At 45.4% G+C, this 17,444-nt stretch overlaps 1 protein-coding gene across 1 annotated transcript in view; it reads left to right on the top strand.

The window, feature by feature from the left end:
- TG (thyroglobulin) overlaps nt 1-17,444 on the top strand; it is a 240,257-nt gene that overhangs the window by 18,455 nt on the left and 204,358 nt on the right. The window contains exons 9-14 of the mRNA XM_053245969.1: nt 810-1,850; nt 3,783-4,370; nt 7,130-7,363; nt 10,543-10,680; nt 13,559-13,636; nt 17,133-17,245. Of these exons, the coding sequence (XP_053101944.1) occupies nt 810-1,850; nt 3,783-4,370; nt 7,130-7,363; nt 10,543-10,680; nt 13,559-13,636; nt 17,133-17,245 (2,192 nt within the window). The remainder of the gene's footprint in view (nt 1-809; nt 1,851-3,782; nt 4,371-7,129; nt 7,364-10,542; nt 10,681-13,558; nt 13,637-17,132; nt 17,246-17,444) is intronic.

Raw genomic sequence — 17,444 nt, forward strand, 5'->3', positions numbered from 1 at the left:
CTCCACAAACCTCATTTAAGGGGAGGGCTACTTGGGTGGGCTAGCCGCCATTGAAACACCGGACTCGCCCGCAAGTCCAGTGGTTCTCACGATGGAGGATAACTGGGCTGGGCTCCCTTAGCCCAGTTTTCCTCCATCGTGTGAATAGCTTCATTGTCTATGTAATCAGTATGTCACTGGGTCTACACTCCTAAGGAGTAACAAAAAAACCTCTAAATTGTGTTCAAAGGAACACCCAGCTATAGGCTTTCCATCACAACATGGTTATGTGGTATTAAAATCTTCTTCTTCTGGAGGAAGAAAACCTTAAGATGCAACCAATTCTGTTTCGAGTGTCAGTTGTGATCATGGGATGGGGCTGTAGGTCAGTGGCAGAGCAACCTCTTTACATGCAGAAGGTCCCAGGTTCAGTCCTGAGCATATCTAGGTAGGGCAGGGAGAGATTCCTGGCTGAAACCTTGGAGAGCCTCTGCCAGTCAGTGTAATATGAGCTAGATGGACCAACATTGTAACTCAGGGTTTCTTAACCTTGGGCCCCCAGATATTGTTGGACTACAACTCCCATCATCTGCAGCCACAAAGGCCATGTCTGGGGATGATGGGAGTTGTAGTCCAACAACATCTGGGGGCCCAAGGTTAAGAAACCCTGTTCTAACTCATTCTAAGGCAGCTTTCTATGTTCCTATTTATAGACACTTTATGTGATTTATTTGCTCTGTCTTGAACCAGAGAAACCCTTAAAAAAAAAAAAAGGGTTATCGATCCAATCCAGTTTAATCATGATATCCAAGGTCTCTTTTCTTTTCTAGGAAAGGAGCAGACTTGTGTCTCTGAGCGGCAATGGTCTCTCTCCAGGCTTTTTTATGGACACAATGGGCGCTTGGACCAGCAAGGTTTATTCTCTCCTGCTCAAGAGCCCCAGAAAATAGCCAGGTTTTCAAGATCTTGTCCTCCTTCATTCAAGGAAATGTTTGTTGATTCTGGCTTGCTGTCACCCATCCTCGAAAAAGCAAGTGCTTCTCAGCTACCCATGCTTGAATCCGTCTTTAGTGAAGCCATTGGAGGAATGTTTCCTTCAAGAGAACTCGCTCAGGTCGCCCTTCAGTTCACAAGCAATCCCAAGCAGTTCCAAGAAAACCTTTTTGGGGGGAAGTTCTTGAAGAATTTGATCCAGTTTAATTTCACGGGAGCCCTTGGCACCAGCGGCACGCTTAATTTGGACCGGTATTTCCAGCAGGTAGGGTTAAGGAATGGATTTGCTGAACTGACCCAGCAGCTCTCCTTGGAGGTACCAACGTTCAACCTGAGCCAACCTCTTGTGGACACTTTTGGGCGTGTGGTCACGTTGCAGGACAATCAGAACGTGCTCAAATTTCTGGCTTCCACCCTTGAAAGCCCAGAATTCTTCACTTTTTTGTGGCATGTGATTTCTGTCCCTGAAAATATCGCAGAAGATTTAGCAGATGTTGTGAAGATTGTGTTGCAATCCAAAGACTGCACCAAGCAGGAAGAAGATCTATTTGTCCCACAATGCACTAAAGAGGGGAGGTATGAAGAAATCCAGTGCCACCTGGGGGACTGTTGGTGTGTGGACTTGGGCGGTAGGCAAATCCCTGGCTCCAGAGTCCGCGGCAGACTCCCGAGGTGTCCCACGACCTGTGAAAAGCAAAGGGACAGTCTGCAACTCTTGAAAAGCAGCCAGCCTGCAGGTACGGACCTGTATGTTCCCACCTGTACCCAGGATGGAAGATTCCTGCCAGTCCAGTGCCATGGACGAAACTGTTTCTGTGTCAGTATGGAAGGCAGGGCGATTCCTGGGATAGATGCAAGTACAGACCAGCCCTTGCAATGTAAGTTATTTATCTGTTGCCTTATTCTGCATTTTCTTTTGTGAGATGAATCTAATTTTGAAGTAATTTTTTGGTTGTGTTGGATGGATCCTTTGGGTTTGTAGGAAATAACCTACCCAGACTCTGATCTTGAGGAGACACCCAGAGGAGGGTGGTGAGCCTCAGTCAGGACCCCCCAGACTTGAGGAAAGCCTCTGAGATCCGGCAGATCCTGAGCACCAGAGCTGATTGCTCCCACAGAGGAGCCCTAGAGCTGTGGGAACTGAATGCCCCCCCCCCACAAGCTTCTTCCCTGACCCTACAATACAATACAACACAACGAATATTTATATACCGCTTTTCAACTAAAGTTTCCAAAGCAGTTTACACAGATGTAAATAAATAAATAAATAAAATGGCTCCCTGTCCCCAAAGGGCTCACAATCCCGAAAATAAAAAAAGAAAAAAGAAAAGTGATTTATACATTTTCATAGACTCGTAGAATGTTAAAGCTGAAGGGATCTTGGATGCCTTTTAGTTCCTCCCGCCTGCTCAGTGTAGGAAACTGCAATGCTATCCCTGACAGTTAGCTGTCCAGCCTCTGTTTGAAAACCTAAGAACATAAGAACAGCCCAGCTGGATCAGGCCCAAGGAAGCCCATCTAGTCCAGCATCCTGTTTCACACATGGGCCCACCAGCTGCCTCTGAGAAGCCCACAGGCAAGAGTTGAGGGCATGCCCTCTTTCCTGCCGTTGTTCTCCTGCAACTGGTATTTAAAGGATCTTGCCTCTGGAGGTGGCCTATAGCCCTCAGACTCATAGCCATGGATTGTCCTGTCCTCCATGAACATGTCTAAGCCCCTTTTAAAGCCATCCAGGCTGGTGGCCATCACCACATCCTGTAGCAGAGAATTCCATAGGTTAAGTATGCACTGTGTGAAAAAGTACTTCCTTTTGCCAATCCTAAATTTCCTGGCAATCAGTTTCAGGGGATGACCCCTGGTTCTAGTGTTGTGAGAGAAGGAGAAAACTTACTTTATGTCCACTCTCTCCACACTATGCATAATTTTATACACCTCAATCATGTCTGCCCCATAGTTGCCTCTTTTTCAAACTAAAAAGACCCAGATGCTGTAGCCTTGACTCATGAGGACGGTGCTCCAGGCCCCTGATCATCTTGGTGGCCCCCTTCTGCACTTTCCCCTGTCCTTCTTAAGATACAGAGACCAGAACTATACACAGTACTCCAAATGTGGATGCACAAGAGATTTGTATAAGCGCGTTATAATATTAGCATTTTTACTTTCAATCTCCTTCCTAATGATTCTTTACATGGAATTGAGACTTTCAATGAGTTATCCACCATGACCCCAAGATCTCTCTCCTGGTCAGTCACTGACAGCTGTGTGTATGTGAAGTTGGCATGGGTGGGGGGCAGGGTTGCCCCAATATGCATCACGTGGTTACATTGAACCACATTTGCCATTTTGTTGTCCAGTTACTTAGTTTGGAGAGATCCATTTGGAACTCCTCACAACCTGTTTTGGATTTCACTCCAGCGAAGGAGAGCCCACCACTGCACCAGTCTGTTCCACTGGCCAACAGCTCTTACAGTTAGGAAATTCTTCCTAATGTCTAGCCTGAATCTTTTTCCCTGTCATTGGAGTCCATTGGTTTTAGTCCTACCCTCTAGAACCAGTGGGTTGAAATAACAAGGAAGCAGATTCTATTCTATTTTGAAATCGCACAGAATAAAGAAAACACAGTCTCCAGCCCAATTAACCAGGCACCCTTTTAAACCAATCAGTTACTCAAATAAACATGGGGAGACTCCCTCATTACTGCAGCACTTGGTTCCCTGGCTTGGAACTCCAACTTAAGGAATATTTGCCACTCTGCTTTAGAGTCTGACTTACCTACCCTTGAACAGTCACTATGTTTTCTTCTCCTCTAGGTCCAAGCGATTGCCAGCTGGCAGGTGGTCAGGCTTTTCTGAGAACTGTGCAGCAGCTCCTGTTAAATCACACTCTCCTGCCTCAGTTCTCGAGCGTTTACATCCCACAATGCAACCTTGATGGTCAGTGGAGGAAGGTCCAGTGCAATGGCCCTCCGGAACACGTTTTTGAATGGTACCAAAAGTGGGTCACCCAGAATAATAATGGCAGGCCTCTTCCTTTCATGGATTTGGTGACCATACTCCTTGACTATAAAGAGAGATCTCAGCAAAGCTTTGAGGACTTCGTCAGAATCCTCTATGAATCAGGCCACCAGAATATCTTCCCAGAGTTCTCCAAATATCCTTCCTTTGAGGCTGTTCCTCTGGAAGTGCTGGTGGGCAACATGACCGTAGGCACATCAGAGAACATCTTGCTGGAGCCATTCACTTTCTGGCAACTTCTTCAGGGACGTCTCATTCATTACCCAGGGCCTTATAGTGATTTCAGTCTCCCACTAGGACATTTTGACCTTCGCAATTGCTGGTGCGTGGATGAAAAGGGAGAAATGCAAGGAAGCAAAGCGGAAGTGGACAAGGTTCCAGAGTGTAAGTACCTCATACCATTAATTAGATCTTGTGCTTGAATTGTGCTGTGTGGTGTTTTTGGTTAATCCATTCCTTGATCCAGGCCAGCTTTTGAATGGGGCTTTGGTTACTTGTATTCCAGTCCTGGAGAAGAGGCGGGGCTAACAAACAGCCAGCAGCAAGAGCACTGAAAAGCAGTCTGTACTTGCCTCTCTGTACATAATATCAATTTCATTAAAGGTAAAGGTTAAGTTGTGCCATCGAGTCAGTGTTGACTCCTGGTAACCACAGAGCCATGTGGTTGTCTTTGGTAGAAAACAGGAGGGGTTTACCATTGCCATCTCCCATGATGATGCCTTTCAACATCTTCCTATATCGCTGATGCCAGATAAAGGTGTTTTCCATAGTCTGGGAAACATACCAGTGGGGATTCGAACCAGCAAACTCTTGCTCCCTAGGCAAGTTACTTCCCTGCTGTGCCATATTCCTGATTCCACTCCACTGCCTTATTCTTGCATACCACAACTCTTTCCCTTGGATTCTACCTGCTGCATATTTTTATGGGATCCAAACACAGTCTTGGTCCAGCAAAATGAGCAGCATCCTTGCTCACATGAATTTTGTCCATGTCAAAATTCAATATCTGATTTTAAGAATTGGAGACTCATTTTAATAGGCTTCAGGTGACTGTTGTTGCTGATTGGGTTCAGAGCAGAGTTCCCTCTAACAGAGAATCCCAGATGTTGTTGGCTACAATTCCCATCATCCCCAGCTACAATAGCCTTTGCTTGGGGATTATGGGAGTTGTAGTCAACAACATCTGGGATTCCCTGTTCGAGGGAGCATTGGTTCAGAGCGACTTCTAGCTATGGAGAAGAGCAGAGGCATAGGCAGAACGCCTGAGTTTGTGGCCACTGGAAATAACATATATTTCCCAGCTTGTGTTCATAGAATTATAGTATTTTGGTGTTGGAAGGGACATTGGAGGTCTTCTAGTCCAACTTCTTGCCCAGAGCAGGAAATGGCTTCAGCACCCCTAACATATGCCTGTCCAGCCTTGCGGGAGTTCTTCAAACAAAGGAAGAACCCACCACTGTACAAGAAGACAGGCTGTTTCATTGTTGCCAAGCTCTTACAGTTAGGACATTCCTTCTAATATCTAGCCTGAATCTACCTTCTTGTAACTTCAACCCACTGGTTCGAGCTCTGCTCTCTGCAGCAACAGAGAACAAGTCAGCTCCTTCTTCTGTGTGGCAGCCTTTCAGATATTTGAAGGTGGCTATCCTATCTCGGCCTGTGCAATGTCAGGTCGGGCAGGTCAGTCATGGCCCAACTTGGGCCAGGTCAGAGGGTGTCAGGGATACTCCAACCCTGATATAGGGGAGCCTAGTTTGGGTCAAAGTTCTCTGATGCCATTCAGGGAACTTGGGAGCATTTTGGAGCTCCAAATGGCAGTGGGAGTCTGCATTTTCATTTATTCAATCACGGCTACAGGGCAGGGGGTGTGTGAGCCATCTTCTGGCATGTATCTGCCCATGCATTTATTTCTTCTTTTTTAAAAAAATAAATAAATCTGGTTATTTTACTCACAGTTTAAAAATAAAGTGGCCAGTTTCTGAGTTTCACATCACTTCCCCTGAGATTCTAAGATGTTACTTCACTTTTCTTCTGCAATTCTCTATGAATAGAATTTCTGAGTTACCTTGAACAATTAATTTTAAAACAGCAGATGGTCAGATTCACTTTTAATTAAATACACATACAGTCCAGCCATCCTTACCTACTGGTGTGCCAACTTTCAAAGCTTCTGGGCTAGCCTTCCCCCGCTTTGCCAGTGATCCCCTTTCTTTTTCTTATAGACATCTATGGGGATTTTTGCTGATTAAGAAATTCAGCAATTTCCCTGATTCCAAAATTCTGAAGGGTCCATAAGGACCAGGACCAGCATCTATGGTTCTAGATTTAACACGACCCAATATTTTCAGTTGTGCACAGTCCTAATCATATCAAGACCTAATATACCCCTGCTAACTTGGCAAAGAGGCACCTTTTTAACGTGGTGATTCTCTTTATTTAGCAGGAGGAGAGTAACTGGCCCTATCCACCCCCAGCACAGTACCTCCAGGGACTGTTGCTGGTGTCTATCTTATGTTTCTTTTTAGATTGTGAGCCCTTTGGGGACAGGAATCCATCTTATTTATTTGTTGTTTCTCTGTATAAACCACCCTGAGCCATTTTTGGAAGGGTGGTATAATATAATATAATATAATATAATATAATATAATATAATATAATATAATATAATATAATATAATCATATTCGTCTTCTCTTCTCCAGGCTAAACATCCCCAGCTCTTTCTATCGTTCTTCATGGGATGTGGTTTCCAGACCCCTTGCCATCTTGGTTGCCCTCCTCTGAACCCATTCCCGTTCACCAGTATCCTCCTTAAATTGCCCAGTACTGGACTTGAGCTGCCCAGAACTGGGCTCAGCATTCCAAGTGAAGTCTGACCAGCACAGATAAGACCCAAAGCACACCCCACCCCATTTGTCTTAGGTTGATGGGAATGTAGTCCACTGTCCAATGACATCTTGGGAACCCCGGTTGGGAACTGGGGTTTGTTGATGTTTGTGGCAACCTCTCATATCCACATGAGTGCTCAAAGTATGAAAAAAATGACTAACATCTTGGAAGGAATGAGGGAGATTCCTTACGGGAAAAACCTGAGTCTCAGCAATGCATGACAAGCTAATGAAGATCATGTTCCCCTCCTTACAGGTCCTGGACTCTGTGAAGCCACCAGGCAAGAAGCTCTGAAGTTTGTCAATGAGATGGAACAATTAATCAGGGCTTCCAACAGCTCCCACATTCCTTTTGGGCAGAGCTTTTTAATAGCCAAAGGGATCACGTTGACAGATGATGAGCTCCTGAATTCTTCTCAGCCAGAGATTAAGTTTTCAAAGGAATTGTTGACAGGCAGCAATTACGCCATCCGATTGGCTGCGCAATCCAGTATGTTTGGAAGAAGGAACAGTCTCTTCCTGATGACAGAATGGGGAAACAGTACATGTGCCAGCTGGGGTGGTGGGTACCATCTGAGGGGACAGATGCTCGTTGTGATATTTGACAAGGTCTATCCCCCAGAGATGGAAAAGAGGTGATCGCATGGCAATACACTCACCTTTCAGTGTCTCATTCTGTTTTTATTGTCCTGACCATTGGGCCTGCAGCAGCCAAATTCACAATAAAATTTTTAAAAGAATAAATTTAAAAAATTAAAATTAAAATTGAATTTTTAATAAAAAATTAAAAGCTTTAAAAACACAAAAACCTATCATATAATTTTATCAGTGTTGTCAGAGGAATGGAAATAGAAACTGGCAGGGATGTTCTCCAGAGATTTAGGGGTGTGCACAAATCGATTCGGGGCAGTCTGCTGAATTGTTTCAGTGGGGCAGGAAGTGATACCTTTAAGCATGAGTAAAGCAGGTCCTTACATGCTCCCCGCCACCCCACTGCTTTTCCAGGCACAGTGATGTGCCACTCAGAAGTCCATGTGTGACCTCAGAGCTTCACCCAGCAGCCTGATCACTGAGGCAGGATGCACATGGCCAGTGTGCATGCATGGTGGCCATGTACACCTGGCTGCCATGCACAGGCTGCTGGGTGAAGCCCCATGGCCATGCAGGGCCACACTTGGAAAAGCAGTCGGGTGGAGGAGGTAAGGACCTGCTTTACTCATGCTAAAAGCCACTGCTCCCTGCCCTGCTGAGACACTCATGCACATCCCTACAAAGATTACTTGGTGGAGAAAGCACATCAATTTGTTTATTATTACTCTAATCCTGACCCTAACCCTTTCCTCTGTGCTAAAATGACTGCAATTTTACCCTACATTTGGGGCAAGCGATAAAGAAGGAATGATAACCCAGAGAAAGGTGCAAGGGCAACAATGCCACCGCCTATTTTCCATCTCTAAGGGAATAGACATTGCCAAAAATCACTGTGCATGTTTGTCCCCTGAGATCATAAGCGTATGGGCCTGGTTCATGGACCAAAAGACAAAGAGCCCACTTTGGAGACCATGTGGACTCTTAGTAGAGAAGTAAATATGTGACAGACGTGGGCAGAAGGAGGAGCTGGTGATGTTTTCCAACAATCCTGAGGCTACCATTTAGCCCTGCATGGAGTCCATGAGGAGATGGAGGGTGAAGGGATGGTTCATCTGGGGCTCCCCGTTAGACTTTTCCACCAAGCCAGGCTGTGGTGGCAAGGGTATTCCTAGCTCAAGATGGAGTGGGGAGAAAGAAGAGTGCACCCCAACAGCGCAAGGAGGGAAAATTGACCAGCATGTCCCAGCAGGGTGAGGAAGGGCAGCCGTAGTGGACAGTGGATGGCACCATGGTGGCCAGCACGTCCCCCTGCATCCTTCCCAGTAAATGCGCTTGAGATGACGGCCTAACCCTGCCTCATTCAAAGGCCGCCTTGGTCTTTGGAAACTGCAGGGTCCACTGTTCTTCTTTCATCATCTGCTGATGAACCCTTGGTCTCACTGTGGCCTACTAGCCTGTTTCCTTAGTCATCGTTACCACAGGCGCAACTCTCTCTCTCTCTCTCTCTCTCTCTCTCTCTCTCTCTCTCTCTCTCTCTCTCTCTCTCTCATTTCTATTGCCTCCTGCTTGAGAGGGCAGGCCACACCTTTCCAGAGACCAAATGTGACTTTGGACCTGCTGGCTGATTTGACCCTTAGGCTAGAGTGACCCCTAGGCTAGATGTAAGATTTGGGAGGTATAAAAATATGTTAAATAAATAAATAAAATAAGTCTAGTCTGGCCTAAAATAAGCCTAGTCTGGCCTCCTCTCTCAGGTTGCTGTGAGGTTAAAATGCTAATATGAAGGTGGAACTACATGTGTATTTTAAGCAGGTAACATGTATCTTAAGCAAGACAGCTGTTTTTCCTAGGGAAAGAAGGACTCAAAGGGATATATTTTGGTGGAGAAGTGGTGGTGTGTGTGTGTATTCATGCTTAGCCTCAGGGTCAAACTAGATATGACATTAAACACACCCTTATATTTCTGGGTATTTTAATTTTAAAAAACAAAACAGCTATAGGAGATCTGATTTGGATTGGGTCCATGGAGTTGCAGTTGAACCCTTTCTTCCACACCATGATGCTGATCCAAAATAGACTCCTGAAGCTGCTATTTGCTCTGGGAGGGAAGCTGATCATTGTACCCATAGCAACTTCTCTCTCAAAGAAAACAATAGTTTTGGGGGCACAATTTGGACCATGGTGCAGTGGAAAAAGCACAATCTAAATTTTTTAGATTGTGAGCCTTTGGGGACAGGGAACGATCTTATTTCTTTATTATTTTTTGTTCTATGTAAACCACGTTGGAAACTTCTGTTGAAAAGTGATATATAACTAGAAGTAGTAGTAGTAGTAGTAATCTCCCCCCCGCAATCCTGACATGGATCATACCCTCTGAAAAATGGTTTTAAAATGTTGAAAAAACAAGGAAAGATGATGATGCATTTAACGTCACATCTAGTTTGACTCGATGGGTGGTCTCAGGTAGAGGAAAACTTCTGAAAATAGAAACCGTTTGCTTATCCCAGGGGTTCTCAAACTTGGCCAAAGGCCATTGTGGCTGGAGATGATGGGAGTTGTAGTCCAGCAACATCTTGGAACCCATGTTTGAGAATCCCTGGCTTATCCATTTCCCATTGACATAATGTACTTCCCTTTTGCATAGTTTTGCAGCACCATCTGCTGGTCATTTGCTATCAGTCTGTGATGAGAATTGACTCTTTTCAAAATGTTGTATAAGTACTTTTAACATAGTCCAAAAAGTGTCAATTCTCATCATGGGTTGGCAGCAAATGACTAGCAGATGGCACTGTGAAATTGCACAATGGTAAGTATGTAATTTGGACCCCATATACCCAAGCAAAAAGAGCTTCCATTTTCAAATTGATGTATTTAATCTTAAATGGATGATGTTGGGACTACAACCCTCATCATCCACAGCCACAATGGCTGAAGGCAATTGCAGCAGGAGATTGTAGGAGTTGTCATCCAACAACATCTGGGGACCCCAGTTTCAGAACTCCTAAATACAGCATTTCTGCAGCTGTCGATGGCATTTATGCTAATATCCCTGCTTGGGTTGTGTGTGCTTTTCTTTAGCCCTTCATTTCTATCGGAAGAATCTCTTTGTGGCAAGTGACTCTGCAGGAGAAGCTGTGCACTTGGGATTTCAACCTTATATCCCCCAGTGTGATGGGCTGGGGAACTGGGACCCTGTCCAGTGCTATGAGAGCTCAGGTGAGAGGTGGCTTGCAAAATGCGGGGCAGTCTGTCTTGGGGCACTGTTATTGCCTGCCTGTGGTGCCCTTAGCTAGACGTAATGGCCAACATCCAGATTAATGTTGCACACGGGCTTTTAACAAAACCATGCACCAGTACCGTAATGAGCTCAGAAGAGGCTGATGTGAAAGAGTTGCACATGGAGCATCCCTCTTTTTTGTGGCATCTGTGGCACCACTGAAGGGTTTTTTTTTGGGGGGGGGGACTTTTTCTCCTGTTCCAATGGTGATCCTGGGACAAGGTTTGAAGATGGGGCCACTTGCCTGCCTTCACTGTCCACTTGTTCACCTGCCTGCCTTCTGCCTTTGATGCCCGCCCACTCACTCACTCAACCCCTGCCTGCCACCCCCGTCTCCGGTCTCCCCTTCCTTGCCTTCACTGCCCTCTCACCTACAGCTTCTGTGGTGGCCCCATTAAGCTCATAGTCCCTGCACGCAGCTTGCTAGCACTCCTCAGCCATGGCATAATGACACAATTAATTAATTAATGTATTTTATACCACTGTATATAAAATATCAGGGCCTGGTGTCTATCACAAGCAACCCTCTTTTCACAGTGCCTGGGATGGCCTGTGTTCTGAGAACACCTCTGCCCAATTATAGATATGCCACTAATATTATTATTTATCATATTTTATTGATCGTATTTTTATATTATGTGTGCAGTGCTAGCCTCCTGGCTTCAGAAACTACAGAGATCTTATGCATGAGCGCAGCCATTTTAGCGGATTTATTGTTGTTCCAGAAGTGCTCTTTGACAGTTCTTCTGACAGCAGAAACACATCCCAGAGGACTCCACAATCATCAGGAATAAGTTTCCTCTGTCAAAAAGCACTTCTGGAACAAGAGGGGATATGTTAAAAATTTCCACCCTCTTGTGCAGGAGCACCCTTGCTTCAGCAGCAGGGAAGCTAGCACTGTATACATGGTTTTGTTAGAGGCATGCCTGCAGTCTTAGTTTGGATGTCAGCCAGTATATCCGTCAGGTGAGGAAATAACCTTGCCCTCTAGGCGTTTGAACAGTTAAGCTACGGAAGCTTTCTTTACCACCCACTTATGGCTAGGAGATGTGTTCTTGAATGAGTATAGATAGCCTTTAATGGCTGGTGACTATCAGCTATGACAACACCACAGTCTTTTGCACAAATGGGGGCTGGCAGAAAAAATTTATCAGCTGCAATATAAAGGAGGCAGAAGTCTAAGATTTTCTTGTAGCTCATGAGCAAGAAGAAGCCTGATGGATGGGGTGAAAAGACGCCATTGTGTTTTATAGGAACTCACACTGCTTTCATAAGAACATAAGAAGAGCCCTGCTGGATCAGGCCCAAGGCCCATCTAGTCCAGCATCCTGTTTCGCACAGTGGCCCACCAGATGCCACTGGAAGCCTACAGGTAGGAGTTGAAGGCATGCCCTCTCTCCTGCCGTTACTCCCCTGCAACTGGTTCTCAGAGGCATCCTGCCTTTGAGGCTGGAGGTGGCCCACAGCCCTCCGACTACTAGTAGCCATTGATAGACCTTTCAATACTAGCATGGTTTGTCTGGAATGCTTGGGCACTTCCTTCTGCTCAACACACATGCAGTATATATCTGCAGATACACAGATATTGCAAAAACCACAAGCAATCACTTCTCTTAAGGGAGTGGATCCTGTAAAAGGCTGCGCCTGGAACTTCCGACCACTTAGGGGAAGTGTGGAGTGCAAAATGCAATATGACTGCTTTTTATACCCACCTCTGAAGTGTCTGGAAGGCAGTGCAGCCTTCAAAAGGTCTGTTTCCTTTAGAGAAGAGAGTACATGGGGCCTCTGTAATACCTGCTTATTTGCAGCAATACAGGTTAGGAAAGGATGCTTAGGGCACAGCAGCCAGTTCAGGCAATGCTGAGGTCAAGGCAAGTTTAATTAGGAATGTTACTGAATTCCTCTCTTGCCAAAATTCATGATAGCACTTACATGGAATGCATGGTTCCGTAGACTTCCCACTCCCCAGCAGATTGGATTTTAAAAGATATGGAGATGCCTGAAGATGCTGTGCATTCCATCTGCTTACATAAAAACACGCATATAAATATGTACTTGGCAACATATCACATCAGCTATTTGGATAGGAAATACATGAACATATTTTTTTAATACAATCAGTTAAAAAGACATGTTTGTGTGTGTGACAGAAAAATATCCAGGGATTTTTTGTGGACAAGAGCAGACTGGAGATCAAAGGAAATTGCAACGTTTGGATGGAGCGGAAACAGAGAGATCAGTTTGTCCATATGTTTAGTGCAGTTTATTAAGTAATGCAGGAAGTTTTTCACATGGGGATTTAAAGCCCTTTAACTCACATCTCCTCCGGAATGGAGGGGTTGCATCCACATATCTGCCAGATTTACCCCGAAGTCAGTTATCGAGAAGCAGTTCACACACAATATGGGGTTTTCACTGCGTGTTAGAGTGTAGCCTGATTGATATCCAGGGTTAAAAAACCCCCACTATTTGCATTGTTTTGCGGGATAACTTTGAGTTTGCAGATGAGGAGAGTTGTAGTTGAGCAACATCTGGAGTCTCACGGGTTGGGGACTCCTGAAATAATGGATTTCTAGTCTGCTCTTGCTTTGTCTACTGGTGTAGGAACTTGCGTACAGTGCTATATTCTCTCTACCATTGCAACCACACATTCATTAGTACGTGGCCGTGTTTTATCGGGAAATTCTTTTCACTGTTGCTTTTGTAAACCATATGTTAAACATTCTCTAATAACAGTCAATCTGTTCTTGAAGTACCTCTCATTTCAAAGGGCTGCTGGGGCCCACACGTCTTAAAATGCCTTTCCTTGCATTCTAGGTCACTGCTGGTGTGTGGACGAGAAAGGACAGTACATATTGGATTCTCTGGTGACACGCTCAGCTCGCCTGCCCCAATGTAAGTTACCTTCCCCACTTGAAGTTTTGGCCTTGTCTGTTAATAAGCAGTGCAAACCAGGACCAGTGAAGATTCAGCCAAGTTGGAGATGGGCCTGATAGTTCATGTGTGCTAATGCCTGCCTTAGGACATATGGCCGCGCTCTCCCAGTTTCAGGACTGAGCTGTGTGCAGCATCCACTAGGTGGAAGCAAGGCTAGAAGCAAGGACCAGTCACGGCTCAGGGATCAAAGCCAAAGGTCAGGAATGCACCAGAGGTCAAGCTGAGCAGAGAGATCAAGGCACTAACAGACACACCAGCAGCAAGAACCCCTGCTAACTTGGCAAAGAGGCACCTTTTAGTGTGGTGATTCTCTTTATTTAGCAGGGGGAGAGTAACTGGCCCTCTCCACCCCCAGCACAGGACCTCCAGTGACTGTTGCTGGGGTCTATCTTGTGTTTCTTTTTAGATTGTGAACCCTTTGGGGACAGGGAGCCATTTTGATTATCTTTTAAAAAAATTATTTCTCTGTGTGAACCACCCTGAGCCATTTTTGGAAGGGCGGTATAGAAATTGAATGAATGAATGAATGAATGAATGAATGAATAAGAAGACCTTGAAACTTGAAATTTTAAGGGACCATCTCCTAAGTTATCACCCATTTAATTATCACCCATTGAAACAATCCAGAGATTATTTCTGCATCTCCTCCTTCTTTAAACAACTCTGTCCTTTCTCCCTTGCTATGTCTTATGCCTGGGATTGTCTCCCAGAACACCTGTGTAACATCACTTATCTTGCTTCCTTCAAATCCCTCCTGTCACTAAGCTGGAATACATATCTATCTATCTATCTATCTATCTATCTATCTATCTATCTATCTATCTATCTATCTATCTATCTATCTATTTGATTTCTATCTATCTATTTGATTTCTATTCCGCCCTTCCAAAAATGGCTCAGGGCAGTTTACACAGAGAAATAACAAATAAATAAGATGGCTCCCTGTCCCCAAAAGGCTCACAATCTAAACAGAAACACAAGATAGACATCAGAAGCAGTCATTGGAGGTACTGTGCTGGGGATGGATAGGGCCAGTTACTCTCCCCCTGCTAAATAAAGAGAATCACCACGTTAAAAGGTGCCTCTTTGCCCAGTTAGCAAGGCAACTTGGCAAATATAAGTGAGATAATTACATATTATCCCCCTTGCCCCGCTTCAATTTCTGATCCTCTGTTCTGCTAATGTTGATGTATAGATTGTGTATCTGCCCTTTGGGGCATATGTAAAGTATGTGTAAATCCATGCACACAGGACTGCACAACTTTGGCCCTCCAGGTGTTGTTGCAGTACAAAGCCCTTCATCCCTGACTGTTGCCACTGTGCCTGGGGATGATGAGCATTGTAGTCTAACAACAGCCAGAGGGCCAAAGATGTGCAGCCTGTGCAAAATAATATTAAATTCATTAAAAAACCCCACATCTGGTATGCTTACAGTGCAATCTTGTAGCTTTACTCAGTGGTAACTCACACACATAAGGAGGACCCTGCTGGATCAGCCCAAAGGTGCATCTTTTCCAGCCTCCTGTTTACCACAGTGGTCAACCAGATGCTTCTGGGAAGCCCACAATAGGGATGTGTGAACTGGTTTGACATCAAACTGGCTTCAAGCTGGACCAGCCCCCAGATGGCTCGGCGGTTCTAATTCTTTTAAAACAATTTTTTTAAGGACTCGCCACCTCTGGAGGGAGCTGCTGTGGCCACAAGAGGAGAGGTATCTGGTGGTCCCCCCCCCCCGCAAGACTCCCCTGGTCTTGAAACAGCCCGGTTCGGGCAGTTTTCAGCCCGTTCTGGTCACACAGGTGTCCATTGTGCATACGTGGCAGCCTCCAAAATGGCCACCACTACACAGAGGCCCAGAAGAAGCAAAAAACCACCCAAACTGGGCAGTTTCGAGACTGGGGGGAGGCTGGTGGGAGAAGGGGGAACCACCAGAGACTGTCCCCCATGGCCGCGGTAGCGCCCACTGGAGGTGGTGAGTCCTTTACATCTTTTTTTTAAAAAAGTTTGAACCCCCAAACCGGCTTGAATTTAAGCCAAGCCGTGTGTGGGGGGGTGGGGGGTTGTTCAGATGTGCAAAATTGAACATGCCTGGTTCTGTTTGAGTCCGGTTCAGACTTGAACCGAACCAGGCAAACTGGTTTTGTACACACCCCTAGCCCAAAAGCAATGTGTAAAGACAATAGTCCTCTCCTGCTGTTGATCCCCCAGCAACTGGCATTGGGAGGTATACTGCCTCTGAACATGGAGGTTCATTTAAGAGAATGTCATCTTCACTATGAGCCCCATCACCCATTGAGATCATCTGGAGAAGTCTGTCTTCAGTTGCCACCAGCTTGTCTGGTGGCTAGACAGGGATGGGCCTTCTATGTTGCCACCCCGAGGCTTTGGAATGCGCTACCTGCTGAAATAAGAGCCTCCCCATCTCTGACAGCTTTTAGAAAGTTTTTAAAGATGCATTTATTCACTCAAGCTGTTTAATTAAAGTTGGGCTTTTAAATTGTTTTGTTTTAGGTTGTTGTAAACCACCCAGATACTTAAGATTTAACTAACAAACAAACAGTTTGAGGCAAGGAAGCCTCTTACATTTGTCATGTCTGCAGCAGGCCTCAGAGGGTGGAGCAAGCATGGGGGCTTGGCTGGAGAGCCAAAAGCTGCTGCAGGGCAGGAAGCTACCACAAGGGGCAGCAGTAAATAGAGCCCCGACCTCAGGAAACCCGACACCCTGCTGGCCCCTTTAGAGGTGGGGGCAAGTTAGCCAACAGCTGCTCCCCATCTGCAAATGGGAGCATCCACCCGAGAATTCCATGCCATGGGACCTCTAGCAAATGCACCCTTTGGCCAGTCAAGACTTGCTTGGCATTTCTCCCTCTTCCCCTGGGTGCAGTATTTGGCACTGTAGACTTACACTGTCCTTTGGAAGAACAGAGGCTAAGTGGTTCTCTCATTCCAGCCCTTTACCTCTGTACCCAGATGCTCTACTGGCTGACATTTTGTTTGTGGGACAGCTCTGTGAAATGAGCTTAAACTTTTCTTTGCTCTCATTGTCATGTTTCACTGGAGATTTATGGGACATATTCTCCCCTTGGTCAACTCATTTGATGACTCTGGGGATGGCTTTGCTTCTTAACCAGAATGTTGGGGTACCCAGAATGTTGGGGGCAATATGCTAAAATCATTGTAAACTGCTTAGAGAGCTCCGGCTATAGAGCGGTATATAAATGTAAGTGCTATTAACCTGTGTGTGAGTTTACAGCTATGTGCCAATGCATTTGGCTGGATTGCATTATTGCCGTTTCCAGTAGCTTGGCTTTTCTGATGCCAGCAACTGCTGTCTAGTCAGCTTGGGGAGCACATGACAGGATGCTTCGGACCCTGAACAAAACTTGCATTACTGAGGAAACAAAAACCTGAACAAAAACTTGCATTACTGAGGAAAATTATGGGTTTAATGCAGGCCAGACATCATGTCAGCGCTCTTGGACAAACACGTTGATTTCTAGCTGGAGACAGAATGGAATGAAGGCTAATGCGACTCCATCAAGCTTGTTTACTCCCTCCTGTCTAAAGGTAAGTTGTTTAGTATTGAAACATATTGGGGTTAAATTCAGTCATAATGCAAACCATTCACAAAAACCATAATGCAAACCATTCCATAGTCTGAATTTCAGAACACTCACATTTTCCAGGAGGGAAACAAATCTGTATTCTTTGATCACATCACTCCTGTCTGGAAAGAGCTACACTAGCTGCTGATAAGTTTCCGGGC

Source organism: Hemicordylus capensis, chromosome 4 (assembly GCF_027244095.1).
Source record: "Hemicordylus capensis ecotype Gifberg chromosome 4, rHemCap1.1.pri, whole genome shotgun sequence".
Lineage (NCBI taxonomy): Eukaryota > Metazoa > Chordata > Lepidosauria > Squamata > Cordylidae > Hemicordylus > Hemicordylus capensis.